Source organism: Alosa sapidissima, chromosome 1 (genome assembly GCF_018492685.1).
Source record: "Alosa sapidissima isolate fAloSap1 chromosome 1, fAloSap1.pri, whole genome shotgun sequence".
NCBI classification, from domain to species: Eukaryota; Metazoa; Chordata; class Actinopteri; order Clupeiformes; family Clupeidae; genus Alosa; species Alosa sapidissima.
In genome coordinates, this window is record NC_055957.1 from 2,877,082 (window position 1) to 2,898,132 (window position 21,051).

Consider the following 21,051-nt stretch of genomic DNA (forward strand, 5'->3'; position numbering starts at 1 on the left):
GTGGGAACACTGCAAGTCTACTGCTGGGTGGACCAAATCACATAAGTTCTGTTTTAAGTTGTGTGAGATAAAAGACATATAACAAGACTAAAAGTGACCGAGTGAAATAAAAGCATCTTGAAAGTACCCATACCCATAAATCCACATTTATTGGCACCCCTGGTACATTTTATGGCTTTGTATTTATGTCACAGATTTGACATTTGTATCCTCTCAGTTTGATAACTTGTAAAAGTGAGCATGGCATGCCTTCCCAGGCCTAGCTTATCTGTCTACAGAGGACCAGCCTTTCAACTTCACTCTGCCCTGACCCAGAGAATCACACTTGATGGCAATTGTGTAATAGCATACTACTATTATACTATCATTACCTTGTCAGCTCTTCGATTATTATCAGTTTGTAACAAATCCACATTTGTCCAGGGGGAAGGGTGCAAGCCATGACTGGTATTCACAGCAGTTATGTTGCAAAATAATGTTGCTGTGTGTTTATAGTGCAGTAATGTAGAGCCAAAGTTGTACAATAGTGCTGTAGTGTGTTATTAACTTTCAAACTATAAACTATGTGACTGTAAAGCTGTGAATTACAGCTGTGAAAATGAAAAACTGTAAACTGAGTGAAAATTAAGATAGTTGTACCGCACACTGTTTTGACGTTTACTTGATTGTATTCAGAGCGAACAACGCGTTTCGCATACAGCGTCTTCAGGTGCGCTCAGATATGGTCTGAGCTCTCAGGTGTGTCTTTAATTACCTTCTAGTCACATGACCAGTTGTTTGAAACGTCCATTTTCAATGCCAATATCCAATATTCCCATAAACAGTTAAATACAATCAACAATTAACAGACAAAGATATAGAACACGTCCGCAAAGATATACAATGTATACATAATTCTTATCAAATATATACATATATACATAATTATCATCAAAAATAGTGTCATCAAAAGTCCAACAAGAGCAAAGAGTTTTGCAGAAAAGTACATATAGGTCACAGGTATCATCAATGTATCCCCAATGCCACGAATACAGCTAAACAAGTGGACAATACCCCATTGTCTATACACTTATATCCACAGAAAACAGCTTAAGTCCTGTGATTCATTCATACCAGCGGGTTCAAGAGTGGACAGTTCATTTATCCAAAAGGCCTCTCTTCTCAAGAGCTGTTTGACTATGTTACCACCTCTAGGGTTTGGCAATACCCTCTCAATGCCAATAAACCTGAGGGAGGCAACAGAACCAGGCTTTTTTCTGTGTAATGTCTAGCAATGGCATAGTCAAGATTATTGTTTCTAATGGCTGCCTTATGTTCTGCTATTCTCAGCTTGAGGTTGCGTTTCGTCTGTCCAACATACATAAGGCCACAAGGGTATATCAGTACATAAATGACATGGGTAGATAGACAATTTATAAATTCTTTAATCTTGTACTTTCGTCCAGAATGTGAGTGGCTGAATGTTTTAGTGTCAAAAGTGTTGGCGCAATGGGCACATCTAGCATCTATAATTCCCATAGACTTGCTGAGAAAGCCAGTTTGTCTGTGTGGGTTCCTGGTACACGGAACTAACCACCATGTCTCTAACATTCCTTTTGAAACAGAAACGAGGTTTGGAAGAAGACAAATGGTTGAGATTTGGGTCACATTCTAGGATTCTCCAGTGTTTACTTATGATCTTTTTGACTTGTCTCGAAGCAGTAGAATATTCTGACACAAACACAATTCTATTTTCTTGATTATATTGTATAGGGCGAGGATGTAATAGCTCTCCTCTATCCTTCTGATTGGCCCTTTCTCGAGCTATATCAATAAGAGCCTGACTGTACCCCCTCTGTTTGAATGAGATCTCCCATCTCATTAGCCTTAACGTTGTAGTCCTCTTCCCTGTTGCAGATTCTTCTCAACCTGATGAATTGTCCATAAGGGATGTTATCAATGAGATGGTCAGGATGGAAGCTGGTGGCATGCAATAAGGTGTTTCTATCCGTTTTCTTACGGTAGATGGAGGTGTCTAATTTTCTTTCACCATCCACCGTAATTAATAAGTCTAGAAAGTGGATCGTCTGTTGACTGAATTCCAGAGTAAATCTCAGATTCTGGTAAGTGGCATTAATATAGTCATTGAAAGCCATACTGTAAGTTGATCTTCACTGCCAGAGAAACCCAAGAGGATGTCATCAATAAATCTGTGATAAAACAATACATTGGCAGCAAAAGGATTGTTATTAGATATGAATTTTTCCTCCCATAAACCCATATATAAATTTGCATAATTGGGAGCGAACGGTGACCCCATGCTTGTACCTTGGGTTTGAAGGAAGTATTTTTTATTGAACATGAAATAATTAGATTTCAGAATGAACTTAGTGAGTTTCATCAGTAGTTCATGTTTTATTCCAAGTCGAGTCCAAGTAGAAGTCCATAGCTTCCAACCCCCCCTCATGAGGGATGTTGGTGTACAATGCCTCAACATCAAAGGTCACCAGAAAAGAGCATTCAGGCATACAAATGTCAGTCAATAAGTTTAGGACCTCAGCAGTGTCTGCCACATAGGAGGGTAACGTTTTTACAATGTCCTTAATGTAGAAGTCCACAAATTGACTTAAAGGTTCTGAGAGTGAATTTTTACTTGCCACAATAGGTCTGCCTGGTGGATTCACTAACCTTTTATGAATTTTAGGCAGTAAGTAGAAGGCAGGAGTCATAGGATGTTCTACTCTTAAAAATTCAAAATGTTTTTTAGTCAACCATTGGTTTTGTAATGCTTCATTCAAAATGGAATCCCTCTCCTCTACAAAAGCATCTAAAGGGTTATGCGGCAACTGCTCCTTTGTCTGCTGGTTTGATTATAATATTTGGATCTGCATTCAGTTCATTAAGGGCCTTTATTTGGGCCTTATTTATTTGGGCATTAAGGGCCTTTATTTGGATCTGAATGCAGATCCAAATATTATAATCAAACCAGCAGACAAAGGAGGGGCTATAGTGGTGCAAAACACAAAGGACTACACAGCGGAGGCCTTTAGACAGCTTGAAGATGCCTCCTTCTACAGACAGTTGCCGCATAACCCTTTAGATGCTTTTGTAGAGGAGAGGGATTCCATTTTGAATGAAGCATTACAAAATTCCGCTGTATTCATGGCATTGGGGATACATTGATGATACCTGTGACCTATATATACTTTTCTGCAAAACTCTTTGCTCTTGTTGGACTTAACTGTTTATGGGAATATTGGATATTGGCATTGAAAATGGACGTTTCAAACAACTGGTCATGTGACTAGAAGGTAATTAAAGACACACCTGAGAGCTCAGACCATACCTGAGCGAACCTGAAGACGCTGTATGCGAAACGCGTTGTTCGCTCTGAATACAATCAAGTAAACGTCAAAACAGTGTGCGGTAGAACTATCTCAATTTTTGCTATTTAAGTTCCTGCAATCTACCTGCACCTAACCAGGCTGTGCGTGGATCTTGGTATCATTTGGAATGTAAACTGAGTGAGTTTGGGTGGGGGGGGAGGAAGTGGAGAGTAATTAAAAAGCACTTCCCACAACCTGTATTTATCATAATGCTGTAATACTGCCATCTAGTGGTAACACAATGAAACACACCCGGCAGGTTGTATGGATGTGAACAAAATCCTGAAAGTAAGTTGAAATCTTGAAATCAAGTTTAAAGTCTCTTAAAGGTGAAATGCTTTCAAAACCCAGACTCATGCTTTCCTGTTGGTCCTTGATAGGCAAGACAAGACAACACAGTTTTATTGCACATTTCAGACAGGGCAATCCAATGCACTTTACAACAGACAACAGTAGAAATCAGAAAATGTTCAATAATCAATTAAAAGCAAATTGTAAAAGTAATGAATTAAGTATGTATCACATAAAAGCAAACAATATGTAATATAGTAGAAGAGGTGAAATGAAAATGAATAGCAGTTGAAAGATAAAAAATAACATGTCGGTTAGGCCCAGTCGCCTGCTGTAATTTATAAACCAGCAGCAGTACTTCAAAAATCAATTCTGTAGTTTGCAGGAAGCCAGTGTAGGAAATCATTTGCATTTTAACTACAGCGGCGCTCGATGAGCAGTGAGGGGTTAGGTGCCTTGCTCAAGGGCACTTCAGCCATTCCTACTGGTCGGGGAACCGGCAACCCTCTGGTTACAAGTCCGAAGCGCTAACCAGTAGGCCCCGGTTCGAACCCCGACCAGTAGGCACGGCTGAAGTGCCCTTGAGCAAGGCACCTAACCCCTCACTGCTCCCCGAGCGCCGCTGTTGTTGCAGGCAGCTCACTGTGCCGGGATTAGTGTGTGCTTCACCTCACTGTGTGCTGAGTGTATTTCACTAATTCACGGATTGTGATAAATGCAGAGACCAAATTTCCCTCACGGGATCAAAGGAGTATATATATTTATATACTTATGTTTGTGTGTGTGTGGTTTTGTACTAATGCCTGCATGTTTGTGTGTTTCTTAACTGTGTGTTTCTAAGTGTACTAAAATTCCATTACTTTTCCTGCACATCACCACTGATGCCTGCTGGAGGCGCTGTGAGACCTGGGAGGTGAGGCCTCACACTCGCACTGCACACACACACACATGCAGCAGTACACATAGACCTGGGAGGCGAATGTACACACACACATGCACACACGCACGCTCACACATACACACCAGTCACACACACACACACACACACACACACACATGCAGCAGTACACAAGAACCTGTCTCACACACACACACACACACATGCAGCAGTGCAGTACACATACAGTAGAACTAGTCACACACATACACACACACACACATGCAGCAGTACACATACAGTAGAACCAGTCACACACACACACACTTATGCTGTACACATAGCCGTGCTGAATAAAAGCTAAAATGTATAAATAAATAGCCTACACACTCAAACATACAGTATTATGCAGGCAAACACTTTCTTATATATTATTATACACTGATGCAAACGCCTTCCTATATGTTATTACACACTGACATGTGAATGCTAAATGTTTTTACACACTGACATGTGAATGCTGAATGCTATATGTTATTACACACTGACATGTTAATGCTAAATGCTATATGTTTTTACACACTGACATGTGAATGCTAAATGCTATATGTTATTACACACTGACATGTAAATGTTAAATGCTATATGTTACTACACACTGACATGTGAATGCTAAATGTTTTTACACACTGACATGTGAATGCTAAATGCTATAAGTTATTACACACTGACATGTTAATGCTAAATGCTATATGTTTTTACACACTGACATGTGAATGCTAAATGCTATATGTTATTACACACTGACATGTAAATGTTAAATGCTATATGTTACTACACACTGACATGTAAATGCTAAATGCTATATGTTACTACACACTGACATGTAAATGCTAAATGCTATATGTTATTACACACTGACATGTGAATGCTAAATGTTTTTACACACTGACATGTGAATGCTGAATGCTATATGTTATTACACACTGACATGTAAATGTTAAATGCTATAAGTCAAAGTCAAAGTCAGCTTTATTGTCAATTTCTTCACATGTTCCAGACATACAAAGAGATCGAAATTACGTTCCTCACTATCCCACGGTGAAGACAAGACATATTTTACCAATTTTGGTCCACAGACAAACATAACATTCAAGTAAACAAAAAAGTAAGTAAATAAGTAAATAAGAGGGCACATATAATAATGAAAAAATAAGAGCAGCAAAATTTGGTTGAAATTGTGCATAGACAGTCAATAAAATACTAGTGCAAAGTCAGGCCAATAAAAGGCTTGGGTAGTTCTGTTTGACCTAAGTAAGAAAGAAAGTGGCATAGTGGTGCAAGTTATGTAAGAGCAGCAGAAGTGTTGTGTTTTCAGGACAACAACACCAAGTTGTAAAGTGTACAAGTGTGCAAGTGTGCAAGTGGAGTAGTGCAGGCGGCCATTTTGGGTCCAATGTCCAGGATGTTATGTAGTTGAGGGTGGAGGGGGGAGAGGAGGGAGAGAGTTCAGCATCCTTACAGCTTGGTGTATGAAGCTGTTGGTGAGTCTGGTAGTGCGGGAGCGCAGGCTTCTGTACCTCTTCCCAGAGGGCAGTAGATCAAACAGATTGTGAGCGGGGTGACTTGCATCACTCACAATTTTGGTCGCCTTGCGGGTGAGGTGGGTGGTGTAAATGTCCTTCAGGGAGGGGAGTGAAGCACCAATAATCCTTTCAGCTGTGTTCACTATGCGCTGCAGGGCTTTCCTGTTGTATTCAGTGCAGCTTCCGCCCCACACAGCGATACAGCTGGAGAGGATGCTCTCAATGGTGCCTCGGTAGAATGTGGTCATGATGGCTGGTGGAGCACTTGCTCGCCTGAGTTTCCGCAGGAAGTACAGGCGGCGCTGAGCTCTCTTCGCCAGTGATGCAGTGTTGGTGGTCCAGGAGAGGTCTTCACTGATGTGCACCCCCAGGAATTTGGTGCTGCTCGCTCTCTCCACCACAGCACCGTCGATGGTCAGTGGCAGGTGTTGGGTGTGACCTCTCCGGAAGTCAACAACAATCTCTTTGGTCTTGCTGACGTTCAGCAGGAGGTTGTTGTCCCTGCACCACGTGGTCAGATGGTCGACCTCCAACCTGTATTGAGTCTCGTCGCCCTTGGTGATGAGACCCACCAGAGTTGTGTCGTCAGCAAATTTCACTATGTGATTGTTGCTGTAGGTTGCAGTGCAGTCATGCGTCAGCAGGGTGAAGAGCAGCGGACTGAGCACGCAGCCTTGGGGGGCCCCTGTGCTCAGTGTGATGCTGCTTGAGGTATTGTTGCCAACACGTACTACTTGGGGCCTCTGACAGAGGAAGTCCAGTAGCCAGTTGCAGAGGTAGGTACTGAGTCCCAGTTTGTCAAGTTTGCAGATGAGTTGTTGTGGTATTATGGTGTTGAATGCAGAACTGAAGTCTATAAACAGGGGGCAGAGCAGATTGCATCCTCTGTAGACCGCTTGGCTCGGTATGCAAACTGGAAGGGGTCCAGGGTGGCTGAAGAATGGCTTTGATATGTGACATGACAAGCCGCTCAAAGCACTTCATGATGATGGGTGTCAGTGCCACAGGGCGGTAGTCATTGAAGCAGGATGGAGCAGTTTTCTTCGGCACAGGTATGATGGTGGCAGCTTGAAACATGATGGGACGATGGCTTGCTTCAGGGAAGTGTTAAAGATGTCTGTGAAGACATCCTTAAGCTCCCCTGCGCAGTCCTTCAGCGCACGACCTGGGATGTTGTCTGGACCTGTTGCCTTACGGGTGTTGATAGCAGCAAGTGTCCTCTTCACGCTGTCGGCAGAGAGGCACAGGGGCTGCTCATGTAGAGGGGGATGGGTCTTCTGTGGGCAGGTGCTGTTTTGTGCTTCAAAGCGAGCAAAGAAGCGGTTCAGGTTGTTGAGCAGAGGGATGTTGCTCTCACAGCTCTGTGGCGCGGGCTTGTAGTCCGTGAGGGCCTGAATGCCCTGCCATAGGCTTTGTGCGTTCCTGCTGTCTTTGAAGTGGGTGGTTATCTTGTGAGTGTATTCCTTTTTTGCTTCCTTGATGCCACGGGACAGGTTGGCTCTCGCTGTTTTCATGCCAGCTTCATCCCCAGCTCTGTAGGCTTTGTCTCTGGCCCTCAGCAGCCTGAGGACATCCCCTGTCAGCCATGGCTTCCAGTTAGCCCGAGTGATGATGTCTTTTGTGTGGGTCACATCATCGATGTACTTGGTGATGTAAGAGGTTACAGTGTCTGTATACTCCTCTATGTCTGTCCGGTTGTTGTAAGTGGCTGCCTGCTTAAACATTTCCCAGTCTGTTGTGTCAAAGCAGTCTTGAAGAGCATCGGAGGCTCCCTCAGGCCACACTTTTACCTGCTTACGAACCGGTTTGTTCACTTTTACCCTTTGTCTGTATGCGGGCATTAGCATAACAGTGATATGGTCTGAAAGTCCAATGTGGGGGAGGGGGGTGGCTTTGTATGCTCCTTTGTGTGTAGTGTAGACCAGGTCCAGGATGTTATCTCCTCTTGTTGGAAAATCAACATGCTGGTGTAGCTTTGGAAGTACAGTTTTGAGATCAGCATGGTTAAAATCTCCAGTGAAGATGGTGAAACCGTCTGGGTGTGCCGTCTGTTGTTCACTGACAGCCTGGTACAGTTCACTAAGAGCCGCGTTCTTATCGCTGTTGTTGTTGGTAGGCGGGATGTATACTGCGACTAGCAGAATCGCAGTAATTTCCCTTGGCAGGTAAAAAGGACGGCACTTTATGATCATAAACTCTGCCAGTGGTGAGCAGTGTTTGCATACTACTACAGTGTCCCGGCACCATTCGTCACGGATGTAAACACAGATTCCTCCTCCTCGTGATTTACCTCCCTTTACAATGGCCCGGTCTGCTCGATAGCATGCTAGCTGCTCCAGTTGTACAGCAGAGTCCGGAATGTTGTCATTTAACCAAGTCTCAGTGAAGACGAGCACACAGCAGTTACTTACTGTCCGGTTCGTTGATCTCAGCAGTCGTATGTGATCCATTTTGTTGTCCAGTGATCGTACATTTGCCAGGAGAATGGATGGTATGGCTGGGCGAGTTGGGCTGGCCGCTAGCCTGGCCCGGACGCCTCCGCGCTTGCCCCTCTTCTGCTTCCTCGCACACCGCTTCCGACGCTTTCTTTCCGGGGGAGGAGTAGCAGGCGAGTCCGGTGTTGTTGCAGGCCGGAGTAGTCCGAGTTCCTTTAGCGTCTCTGTTGCAAAGTCCAGAACGCTGCAAAACTTGCTTTTTGTTACTACACACTGACATGTAAATGCTAAATGCTATATGTTATTACACACTGACATGTGAATGCTAAATGTTATTACACACTGACATGTGAATGTTAAATGCTATATGTTATTACACACTGACATGTGAATGCTAAACGCTATATATTTTTACACACTGACATGTGAATGCTAAATGCTATATGTACACACCGACATGTGAATGCTAAATGTTTTTACACACTGACATGTGAATGCTGAATGCTATATGTACACACCAGTGTTGCGCGGTCTGCCCGAAATTAAGCGGTTATGAGTCATAAACAAAATATTTTAATGATATTCGGGTCATTTGCGGGCGGGTCAGTTAAAAATAATTAAATATATATTTTCTACAAATAGGCCTACTTAAAATACCACGAGAAGGCTAGCATCAATACAGTAAAGTCAACAGCAAAGAAGCTGAAGACGCGAGTTAAAATAATAAAGACACCCCTTCAGGAAAAGCGATATAGGCTATGGGAAATATTGGGAAAAGTTCTTAAAGAAGATGACAGTAGTACGAGTTATGGTCTATCTATGTAGGCCTACTTCTTGCGAAACCATTTAAAAGTATGACAGCCAAAACGGGCAGCCTGCAGGAATAAATGTTATGGCACAGACTACACAGCCATATCTACCGGTATGTATAGGTTTGTGCATGCATAAAAGTTACCTTAGTTCTTTAAAGTGACTTTAAACAGTGGATGTAGGGTGACCAGACGTCCCGAAAAATTCGGGACAGTCCCGATATCCAAGCAGTTGTCCCGAATCCCGAATCCTGCCCTAATTGTCCCGAAAATTATACTTAATCAGAATACTGAGTAGTTATTTTCGGATAAGCCTTAAAGCGACGAGATGAAAGCATTCTGCAACGTGTGTAGAAGAGAGTTTGGTGTTTCTCACGGAGGGGAGGCAGATGTTAGACTACATGCGTCAGAAGTTCGGCCTAATGTCCGATGTTGTTTTAACATAATCTACTTAATCTAACAATTATTTTGTATTCTTACTTAATGACCCATAATTTTGGCAAGGCTTGTTATTAGCGTTATGGTACAGATCCACTTGTACTTCACTTCATTTTGTCGTGTCGTATTCCAATTCCACTCTAGTCCTATGGGTGATGGCCGATACCCAGCTTTATGCAAATGAATACGTTGAACGCGAGGTGGCTATCCAATGAAAGCACAAGGTTGTAGGTCCTTCGTACAACCACAACAGTGCCTGTGAAACTTTGGTTCCGCTTACAAGACAAATGTTTTAACAATCTCTTCCACGACCACCCAGTAGGCCATAAAACAATCGAAACTAGGATTTGGATGAATATATTGACTGTTGGTGTTTCTGGTGAGGATTTGAGATTGCATTGAGTAGTTTAAATAAAACAGGATTTTGAAATGGCTTGCATAGTTTGTTTAGGCTATTAATGTGTTGTATACTGTTAAGTGTAACGACCCTCTCTAGTGCAGGTGTTAATTGTGATGATAATGTATGACTCCACACGAACTCTTCTCACTGTTTTTATTTCTCTGCATTCACAAATAAAACAAAGAATCCACTGAGATTAGACGATGACGACTGCATACCCAAATCTCCAGCAGACTAGTTCTGACTGCTAGCATTGTCTATGCTATTCCTGAACATAGATAAAATAATGCATAGCTTGTTCAATTCAGTTTAAACAAACATAAAATCATGCAGAAGAAACAACATACAGAGTTGGCACACGTTTCACACGTTGTGATCGTATAGGTTTTTTCCATTGAATTTACAACAAGCATTGATTCATAAACAACGTACCTGCATTCACAAATAAAACAAAGAATCCAGTGAGATTAGACGATGACGACTGCATACCCAAATCTACAGTATAAATGTAAAAAGGAAATCAAGAAATTGCAAGTGTTTTCTTCATAAAGCTAGCTAACATAACGTGGCTGCCGCCAAAAAGACGTAGCCCACAATAGCTCGATTAGATACCATCTTAGACAACACTCTAGCATTACTTGCAGAAATTATCTATTAATACAACTTATGTATATACGTATTTGAACCAGTGTGGAAGACAAACATGTTATTTTATATTAAAACACAAAATTATTCACGGAGCACTCTCTATGCACAGCTTACCTTCAGCAGACTAGTTCTGACTGGAGTACGGGAAGCGCAAATGCTCAAAATATTGAAATGCAAAGTAGAAATGAAAATACAATTGCAGTCGCAATGTCTCATGTTTTAAACTCATGTGAATGGGTACGACATATGAAAACATTTTAAACATATAAAAACCAGTGTATATAAAAATAGAGATTACAATAACAATGTAATATCATAATTTTGAAAGAATTCACTTTATGTAGGTGAGGTTATTTTCAACTCTGTTACATAAGTATGTGCCTAAAATTGTGGTCCATTTGTGGAAAAACACTTAAGGTAGTATGAGCTGATAACTGACATTTTAAACAAAACGCCCATACGACTGAACGAGGGGAGGCAGCGCGACCCCACGCGTATGACGTGTCGTGTAAGTGGATCGGTACCGTTAGGCTATTATCCTTATTCTGAAAGGTCTGATTTGCACTGTTAGCCATTGTTCCCCCCCCCCCACAATGACATTTTGAGTTCATGATTTCTCTGTTGTATTTTGAGGCAGACTTGATGTTTGAATAAAAAAGTGTTTTGGTACAGGTTTGAAAATTCAAACTTTGGTCAAGAAGTGTCTGCTAAATGTAATGTAATGTAAAATTCATTATCTTTTATAATAGTCTATGTAGGCCTACAACCCCCCCCCCCCCCCACCCCCACCGCGAAAAAAAAAACCGTCACGAATTTCAGCCAATCTCATCTGGTCACCCTAACAGTGGATGTGCTTTAGTAAAGCTTTGTGCTTCATTCAGCATTATAAACCAGTTCTTACGCTAACGTTTTGATGTATCTCTCTTGCCTACCTTGCCTCACCATTTCTGTTTTCGAAAGAAAGATGTATGTCCATGGCCTTCAAATCTTATCCTAGTGTTCTAATCCTTGGTGGTTGCGTGCGTGCTTGCGCTCTTATTCTCATTCTCTCTCCTGCGCAAACATTATGTCCTGCATGCCTACTGCGTGTAGTTCTACTGCATAAAGTTTCGTAAATAAATTAGTTTGTTTTACAGAAATGGCCTACTGTCACACTGCATGCAGGCTATAACCAAAAGCCCACATTTTGTAAATAAGCGGGTCGGATCGCGGGTCGGGTATAATTTTGTCCTAATTAATATTCGCGGTCCGAGTTGCGGTCGGGTTGATTAAAATATCGGGTGACCGCGGGGCGCTTGTGACCAAGCCCACGCAACACTAGTACACACTGACATGTGAATGCTGAATGCTATATGTTATTACACACTGACATGTAAATGCTAAATGCTATATGTTACTACACACTGACATGTAAATGCTAAATGCTATATGTTACTACACACTGACATGTAAATGCTATATGTTACTACACACTGACATGTAAATGCTAAATGCTATATGTACACACTGACATGTGAATGCTAAATGCTATATGTTATTACACACTGACATGTAAATGCTAAATGCTATATGTTACTACACACTGACATGTGAATGCTAAATGCTATATGTTATTACACACTGACATGTAAATGCTAAGTGTAGCCCAGAGTTATAATAGGAATTCATAATACACCATAAAACCCTGTAAACTGGATCAGAAGACTGAATGCTGAAACTGGCCTGTACGCTACTGAGAGATATTCTCCAAACACCAGCATGTAGTATTATGGGATGTGAGGTCTGCTGACCACTGGAGCTGTTTGAGTTCAGCTGAGTATCTGTGTCATGTAGTATTATGGGATGTGAGGTCTGCTGACCACTGGAGCTGTTTGAGTTCAGCTGATCAACTGTGTTGTTCTTTCCAAGTCCAGGTGCAGGATGTTGTTTTCAGCTGTTTCCTGTGCTCACCTGTGTGTCTCCATAGAAACCGGTGCTGGAGCCGCCCTACGTGGAGTCGTACCGGCGCGTGTGCACGTACAACGGTCAAATATCCTATTATCCCTTCTTAATTAATCAAATTTAGGAAAACTGGAGACAGGCTATGTAGCTTAAAGAATGACATAATCAGGCTGTATAGATTGGAACATGTTCATTAGCCCAACTTAAACATGCCTAACAAGATCTAGCCACTAGCCAGTATCTTTTCATGGACAGCAAGAGTCCGCTTCGTTGTTTTAAAAAGGCTACGTTGTTTGTTGTTGCACGTTTTCTCCAGTGGTGACTGTTTAACTTACACAGATGCGCACACACAGGAATGAGCGCTCAGACCACTACCCCCTTATGCTATGCCTCTTTATTTGATAACAATAAATTAAGAAATGTTTCCTATTCTGGGAAATGGGCCGCGGTTCAATGATACCGTTTAATTGTGCCAGAAATTATCCGCGGACCAGTAATCGCCTCGTCGAGGAGGCCCTAACCCTGCAGATCATAGACAGAGAACGCATAGGCCTACTGTAGCCTATGCTTTGGGTAAAGAACACTTTGCATGTCCAGTGTACACGGAGAATGACTTGAGTGTCTGGGAGCGGCCGCACCCCCCGCAACTCCACTTCCAATGTCACTGATTCCGACAGATACGCCCGACACTTCTGCTTTTTATCTGGTGGTGGTGGAGTTGACCGGACATCTGAGGCTTCAGACGTTACCAATTTATCATCATCCATCGCGTCTGGCCTCTGAAAAAACGTTTAAGGCTCTGCCTGGGCCTGGCCATGTTTGAACCGCCTCACTCATTTGTTCGTTGTTTAACATGGACTTTTTAAGCGTGCGCTTCCTATTTGAAATAGGCCTGTCAAACTCACACGGCCCTTCAGACTGATCAGGAATCACACGGCTCTTCCTCAGACTGATCAGGAATCACACGACTCTTCCTCAGACTGATCAGGAATCACACGGCCCTTCAGACTGATCAGGAATCACACGGCCCTTCCTCAGACTGATCAGGAATCACACGGCCCTTCAGACTGATCAGGAATCACACGACTCTTCCTCAGACTGATCAGGAATCACACGACTCTTCCTCAGACTGATCAGGAATCACACGACTCTTCCTCAGACTGCAGTGTGTCCCGAAACGTCACATGTGGTGAATAAAAAGAAAATAATAATGGAGCTCTAGTGTGCGGACTTCACTAGTACGGGAACATTCTCTAGTGTGCGGACTTCACTAGTACGGGAACATTCTCTAGTGTGCGGACTTCACTAGTGTGTCTAGTGTGCGGACTTCACTAGTACGGGAACATTCTCTAGTGTGCGGACTTCACTAGTGTGTCTAGTGTGCGGACTTCACTAGTACGGGAACATTATCTAGTGTGCGGACTTCACTAGTGTGTCTAGTGTGCGGACTTCTTTGTCATTTTTATTCTCACTTTTTGAGTCCAGCACCTACTTTTTTAACATTTAGATGTGCGCACCTTTATCTACATTATTGGATTACTACTGATGTGAGGCCTGTGCTTCATTGCATTAGATATGGTGCGATGGTGCGTTAGTGGATGACATTGAGGGTCATAGAGGGGGAATCAGAGTGGATTCATCAGATTCTGTTTGCATTAATCAGTCAATAGTGTTTTATGGAAATGCATGACATCCACACATGTAAGTATATCAGAGTGTGGGTAAATAGAGGCCTGAGTGACATGTTTGATGTCTGTAGGCTATAGAGGAAATAGGGAGATGATAAAGAAAAGCAGCTTTTCTCTTTGTTCAAATCTCCTCTGTTTAATATCAAACTCTAATCATAGGCTTCTTAGCAGCATTCAGGGACAAGCCAAGCTAGGTTACTTGGGAAAGAGATGAATATAAGGCAAAAGGATCCCAGTCTGAAATTGCTTTAGTTAGCTCTAGTAGCTTGCGTTAAGAGCCTCTACAACATTATTCAAGCAAGAGCTTGCTTTTTAGCTCAGAGTGATTTTCTAAAGGACTCTCTTTACACATTCTACTTGATGCTGACACAACCCAGGTATCAGAATGAGGCTTTTAGTGGTAGGCTTGTCCTTCAGGTTTCTGTGAGCAACTGACACAGCTTTGTGTTTGGAGTTTACAGATTTAAATATGTTGAGCCATATAGTCCGAAGAAAATCCACATAGCAAACATGTTATAAAAAATACAGGAAAATACTGTGTGGACACTGACAGCTGCGCTACATTTCAATGCATTTTAGATTTTATTATCACCAATTCATTATAATTCCCTATATATTATTATTTGTATATGCCATATATCATTTATTTATTTAGCATGCAGTAAATAAAGATATTAATGTCTCTGCAATCTGTATGACGTTTACAGGAAAGTGTCAGAAAGTGGTTACTGGCTGAAATTAAAAAAAATGTATTATATCAATTAGAGACTATTTTCTTGTAAAGACCCTTGGCTCAGTAATATAAGGCCCATGGGATGTACAGTTTGTAAACATAAAATGAGAATTGCCTTGTTGTACAAAAGTGTAATTCGTTCAAGATCTTGGAGATTTTTAAGATCAGTGAAGTCAAGAGATTAGAATCTCTCCTTAACATCCCAGCGTAATCCTCAGGGAGTATCATGCAGGCTTTGTGTCTCACTCTCAATCTGTCAGGCTGTAAATGGGTTTGCTCCACTTTCATGTGGGCTGGGAGATTGGGGTTTCCAGTGCCACAGTCCAGGGTCTTTGCCGCCACAGAGGTTAGTTGGTTTTTCTTGTAAGTCCCCACCTGTCGGGTCCCTGGGTTTAGCAGTGCCGGCCTTCCTTTTCCCTTTTCTCTAGCCAGATGACGAGAGCAAAATTCCTGCGCTTCCTCAAGTTCAGTGTTCTTAGCTTGGCTTTTCATTTGGGGCATTACTGAAGCTTTTAAATAAAGCTTAATTCTGTTTTTGCGCCCTGACACGACCTCCCTAAAATGCCTAGCACAGATGTAGGTCGCTGTTTAACGACAAATATCATGTTGTGTTGGCACAGTTCTCCAACACTGAGGAGTATTTAACGACAAATATCATGTTGTGTTGGCACAGTTCTCCAACACTGAGGAGTATTTAACGACAAATATCATGTTGTGTTGGCACAGTTCTCCAACACTGAGGAGTATTTAACGACACATATCATGTTGTGTTGGCTCAGTTCTCCAACACTGAGGAGTATTTAACGACACATATCATGTTGTGTTGGCACAGTTCTCCAACACTGAGGAGCACTTTCAGTTACACTTTACTTGACAGTGTCGACATAAGAATGACAAGACACTGTCATGAACGTGTCATAAACAAGTTATAAACGTTTATGATATAACGCTTCTGTTATTAAGTGACATTCGGTTTTTGTCATGACAAGTTAAGGTTAGGATTAGGGTTAGGTTTAGGGTTAGGTTTCAGGTGTCATGACAGTGTCATGTGTTCACGACAGTGTCATGTCACTCTTATGTTGATACTGTCAAGTAAAGTGTTACCGTATTTTCATGCAGATTCTGACGCACAATCTTACAGTAGTTTCTTTCTCTGCTCTCAGCTAGAAACATTGCTATCACGAAGCTCCTTGAGCAGCAATGCTGTTCTCCCCACAGTTGATTATTAATTCATAGGAAATAATAGCAGTGGATGGAATGTTTGAAGTAAATTAGTGGAAGCAGTTTTAAACCAAGGTCATTTCAGAGGAAGCCCTTATACATGATTACAGTACATTTAATCAAGAGCTGTGTTCTTTTTTCCAATCAACAGTATGAACCTTAGTAATGAAATGAACTATATGAATGAGGGAAGTAGAGTGAAAGAAATTCATGAACTCAGTGGCACCAGCGTCTGAAATGATTTCCCTGTGTGGTCGCCACCTCCTGTATGTCTTTAAGACCTGATCAAATAAAATCTTTTAAAAATCTTTTTCCTTCTTCTCTCTTGCACCCCCCCCCCCCCCCCTCTATCTATCTCATTTCCCTCCTGCTCCCACCCGCTCTGTCTGTCTGCCGCTATCTCTCTCTCTCTCTCTTTCTCACACACACACACACATACGCATTACGCATGCACACACATACACACACGCTCTAGGTCATCAGTGGCATCTTTGTGCTGCAGATTGTTGGAGATTACTACTTACTACCTCGGGCACACAAGCCCAGTACGAGGTCAGTGGTGGACGTGGATGGATGGCTCGTGAGACAGCAGCCTTATAGTGGGCAGAGGGAGACGTGCCGCACGTCAGTGAGCAGGCCACGGGCGTCCTCATCAAGGTAAGTGAAAAGAATGGCTCGGAGCGAGGCACCATCACCCATTTCTCTTCTCCTTTTTTTGTCTTTGAAAATGACTGAAGTAGATACAGAGAAAATGTGATGGAACTCCGCTAGAGGTCAGAGAAAAGTACACATTAGCGGTTTAATGATTCACTTTCGATTTTTTCATCAACATACTTCATATTTCAAGGTTCTTTTTTAATAAAGTTGGCCTGACCCTTTTTAATAAAGGGAAAAGGGTTTCAACTTCATTTCAACTTCAAAAGTTCAATTTGTAGTTTTTGTTGTCAATTAAAAGGTAATAGTTATACAGTATAAAGGTTCTGTCTTTTCTTCGGTGCAAGGATCCACAAATTAATTATCAATTTCCCTTCTAGTGTCAGAATAATTGGACAGGATTGTCTACTTGTCAAGCCCCCACACAATGCCATTGCATTTTCTGAAAACTATTTTATTTGTCGTTGTTTTGACAACAGAACTGAATATTTTAATAAAAAGAACTGTATATTTTAACATTTAAAAGGTCTACACTGAACAATCATTCGCTTGCGTACAGCTGTCCTACTAAAAGCCTGAATGTTTAATTTCATACTGCATGCACCTCCTGCTGGGCATGAGACCTGGTAACTAACACAGCGGCGCAGAGCTCGCAGATCTCCATCTGTTGCCGTCCACATCTGGAGTCGAGGCAGACCAACATCTGTGCTGCAGAAGCGCCGCACGCCTCTCCGGATCTCGCGATCTAGGCTCGTTCGCTCCCAAATCTCAACACACGGTGTATGTGTGATGCACAGACTTAGCGCTGGTGTGTCATCCATCGTACTGCGAGTGTCTGTGTGGATTTAGTGTGCTCTGAGCCTCACTGCAGTATGGTGTATTATCTGTTATGTATCTGTATTGTAAATAGACTTGGCACTGAATTTTCAAACTCAGACTTGTATTTTTTTGTATCTGTAGTGTTGGACTGCGGGTTGACTCTCACCACTGTGTGTGTGTGTGTGTGTGTGTGTGTGTGTGTGTGTGTGTGTGATGCATGTGTGAGTTAGCATTAATTTTTCAAAACTTGTGTTTTTAAGTCTGTGTAGTGTGTTAACTTGATGTGAGTCTTGTCTTGCCTTGTCACTGAGGTTTCAGCATTGTTTCATAAATGTTAGCTGTGAAGTCGCCTCAGGGCATTGCGTTAAAGGAACACGCCACCCAATGTCAGTAGTATAAATATGTTCTTACCTTAACTTTCACGAGTTGAGTCATACCTCTCCGTGTCGGTACGTGCACTCAAACGCTCTGGTGCGCGGCGCGAATGTGTTAGCATGTTGCTATGCTAGCGGGCTCAGACATAGCCATAGAAGGAGGAAGATAGCAGTAATCAAAAACATCCACGTTTTCCCTACTTAAATACAGTTGCACGAGTAGTTGATAAAAATGTGTAAGGTCACACAACATGAAACGTGGCGATTTTCCAAGCGAGTTGTGTGACCTTACACATTTTTATAAAATAAAATTTGTAAAGTCACCTCATGGCAAGTTTCACCTGTATAATGTTTCAGTTACAGAATAGTAAAAGCATAGGAAAAATACCTATTTTGTGACTCATGTCTCGTGCAAATATTCAAATATTCGCTGTGAGGTAAAAGCCACACTGTTCACCTCAGACAGTGTGGCAACTGCAGTATCACAGCTGAGGTTCTGAATGCCACCATCCATAAAACATCCATCCTGCAGCTCATAAATATTGCAGTGTGCTGTGGATCCGTTCTGCGCTCCACTCCCTCTACCGTGGGTCTTAAGCAGAGGTGAGGCCCACTTGGGCAGGCCGAGGGTGCTGCAGCGCCTCGGGAGTGTGCGGTTAGCACGGACGCTCAATGGTGATTTATGCCCCCAATGTTGTCTTCCAGGCAGCGCTGCCACTGCTGACTTAAAGGCACCTAATCCTAAACCGCACCCCAACCCTAACCCTAACCTTAACCCATGCCTAACCCTAGTGCCTTCCAGGCAGCTCTGCCTTGAAGACAACGTTGGGGGCATAAAACACCAAGAAGTTAGCATGGACGCTCCTAGCAGGGTTTGACCGATGTCAAGGCATGGACACACACTCTCTGGACTTCCTTTAGGCTCAGTGCTGTGTGTACGTGAACTAAGATGTAAATTGAGATGGGAGTTGAGTATTTGTTTCTGTGTTGAAATTGGCAATCATGTCTTGTTTGAACAGTATGTTTGATAATTGTTGAAGTTGCTCAGATTTATATACTTTAGTTTAGTTTAGTTTACATTAAATAGAATATACATTAAACTTTGAGATGTTTATGAGTCATGTGTTAACCGTGTGTGTGCATGCCAATCACTTACTGTAAATGATTAAGTGTGAAAAAATCTCAAAAAGAGTAATTGAAAATATCACACTTTTAATGATGCTGTGTGTGTGTGTGTGTGTGTGTGTGTGTATGTGTGTGTGCTTAAATAGACAGCCCTCCAGACATCCCTTGTGTCGGCGCTGATCTGATCTCAGGGTCATGGTGTGCTGTTAGACATTCCTCTGAGGGGGGGATGCAGTCTGGACATCTGTGATGATGGAAACAAACACACACACACACACACAAAAACACACACACACACACACAAACCCACACACACACACACACACACACACACATACACACACAAACACACACACACAAACACACACACACACACACACACTATGGAGGATGCTGTTTGTGGTTATGTGCCATTTTGGTCGTTTGTTTGGGTGCATGGCATTTAGGATAAGACATGAAATACAGTAGGTGTAATGTAGTGTAAAAAATAGTTTGAAACATTACAACCAATGCAGTGTATTCGAAACAAATTAAAGTATAAATGATATGATTTACAGTAACTTCATAAAAATACTTCCTCTTCCTTATCTCCCTAAACAGATGCCTGTGATTGGAACCTTACAGTAATGCACAGTGGAATTATTTTGCATTAATTTCATTCTTCCATTTGACATCAAACACAGCAAGACCAACACACATGCTCTTCTCTGTGCTGATGGGATGTGTTTATTATGACCGCCGCGCAGCGCTTTTTCGCATGGCCAAATTTCCTTCAAGGATTCCCGGGACACTGAAAGACCAGGGTACACGAAACTTGGTGGGCATGTAACCCCACATGGATAGCATGGAACCATCGTTTTTCGTTTTGATCTGTAGCCCCCCCTCTGGACTGGACCCCCATGAAAGGAGGGTAGGGCAGACAGTTTTCTGTGAATATCTCAAGAACCGTAGGGTTTAGGAGGTCCACCTTTTTTTTGTATGTTGGTCTTAAGGGGCCATGTCAACCCATCCCATTACCACTTATTTCATGTATAGCGCCACCTAGTTAAAAATTAAAAAGCAAAAAATTAGGTGTTTTCATCACAATATCTCTGGCTGACATGGTCAAAACTGCACGAAATTGAAAATGTAGGATCATTATGACACCCTCCGAATGCATGCCAAGTTTTGTGAACTTTCGTTCATGGGGGACCTTACAATAAAATAATTTATGTGTACATTTAGTGACCGTACACCAACAGAGTTTTCTGTGAATATCTTGAGAACCGTAGGGCCTGGGATGACCAATTTTTTGCATATGTTTGCCTCCAGGGGTCATGTTAACCCATTCCATATGCACACATAGTGCATAAACAGATACACACGCACACACATACATTCACAGTAATCATACGTATGACACATACTCACACGGTAGACATTATGTACACATACATGCACATGCACACACACAGGCACATACGCAGGCACACACACAAGCACGCACACACACACACACACACACACACACACACACACACATGTACACGCACACATGCACACAATTCAAGAATTTCTCAGAATTATGAACAGGCAAAATGGGGGTGGGATTATATAAAATTAATTTTACATGTGAAATCTATGAACTAATCATGTTTTGGTACTTGT

The 21,051-nt window shown here is 42.2% G+C and overlaps 1 protein-coding gene across 1 annotated transcript in view; it reads left to right on the forward strand.

Moving 5' to 3' along the window:
- The window catches only part of ankrd6a (ankyrin repeat domain 6a), a gene marked incomplete at its 3' end in the record, with an annotated part of 55,898 nt that overhangs the window by 20,609 nt on the left and 14,238 nt on the right, over positions 1 to 21,051 (forward strand). Inside the window, exon 2 of the mRNA XM_042104233.1 lies at positions 16,908 to 17,089. Within this exon, the coding sequence (XP_041960167.1) occupies positions 16,908 to 17,089 (182 nt within the window). The remainder of the gene's footprint in view (positions 1 to 16,907; positions 17,090 to 21,051) is intronic.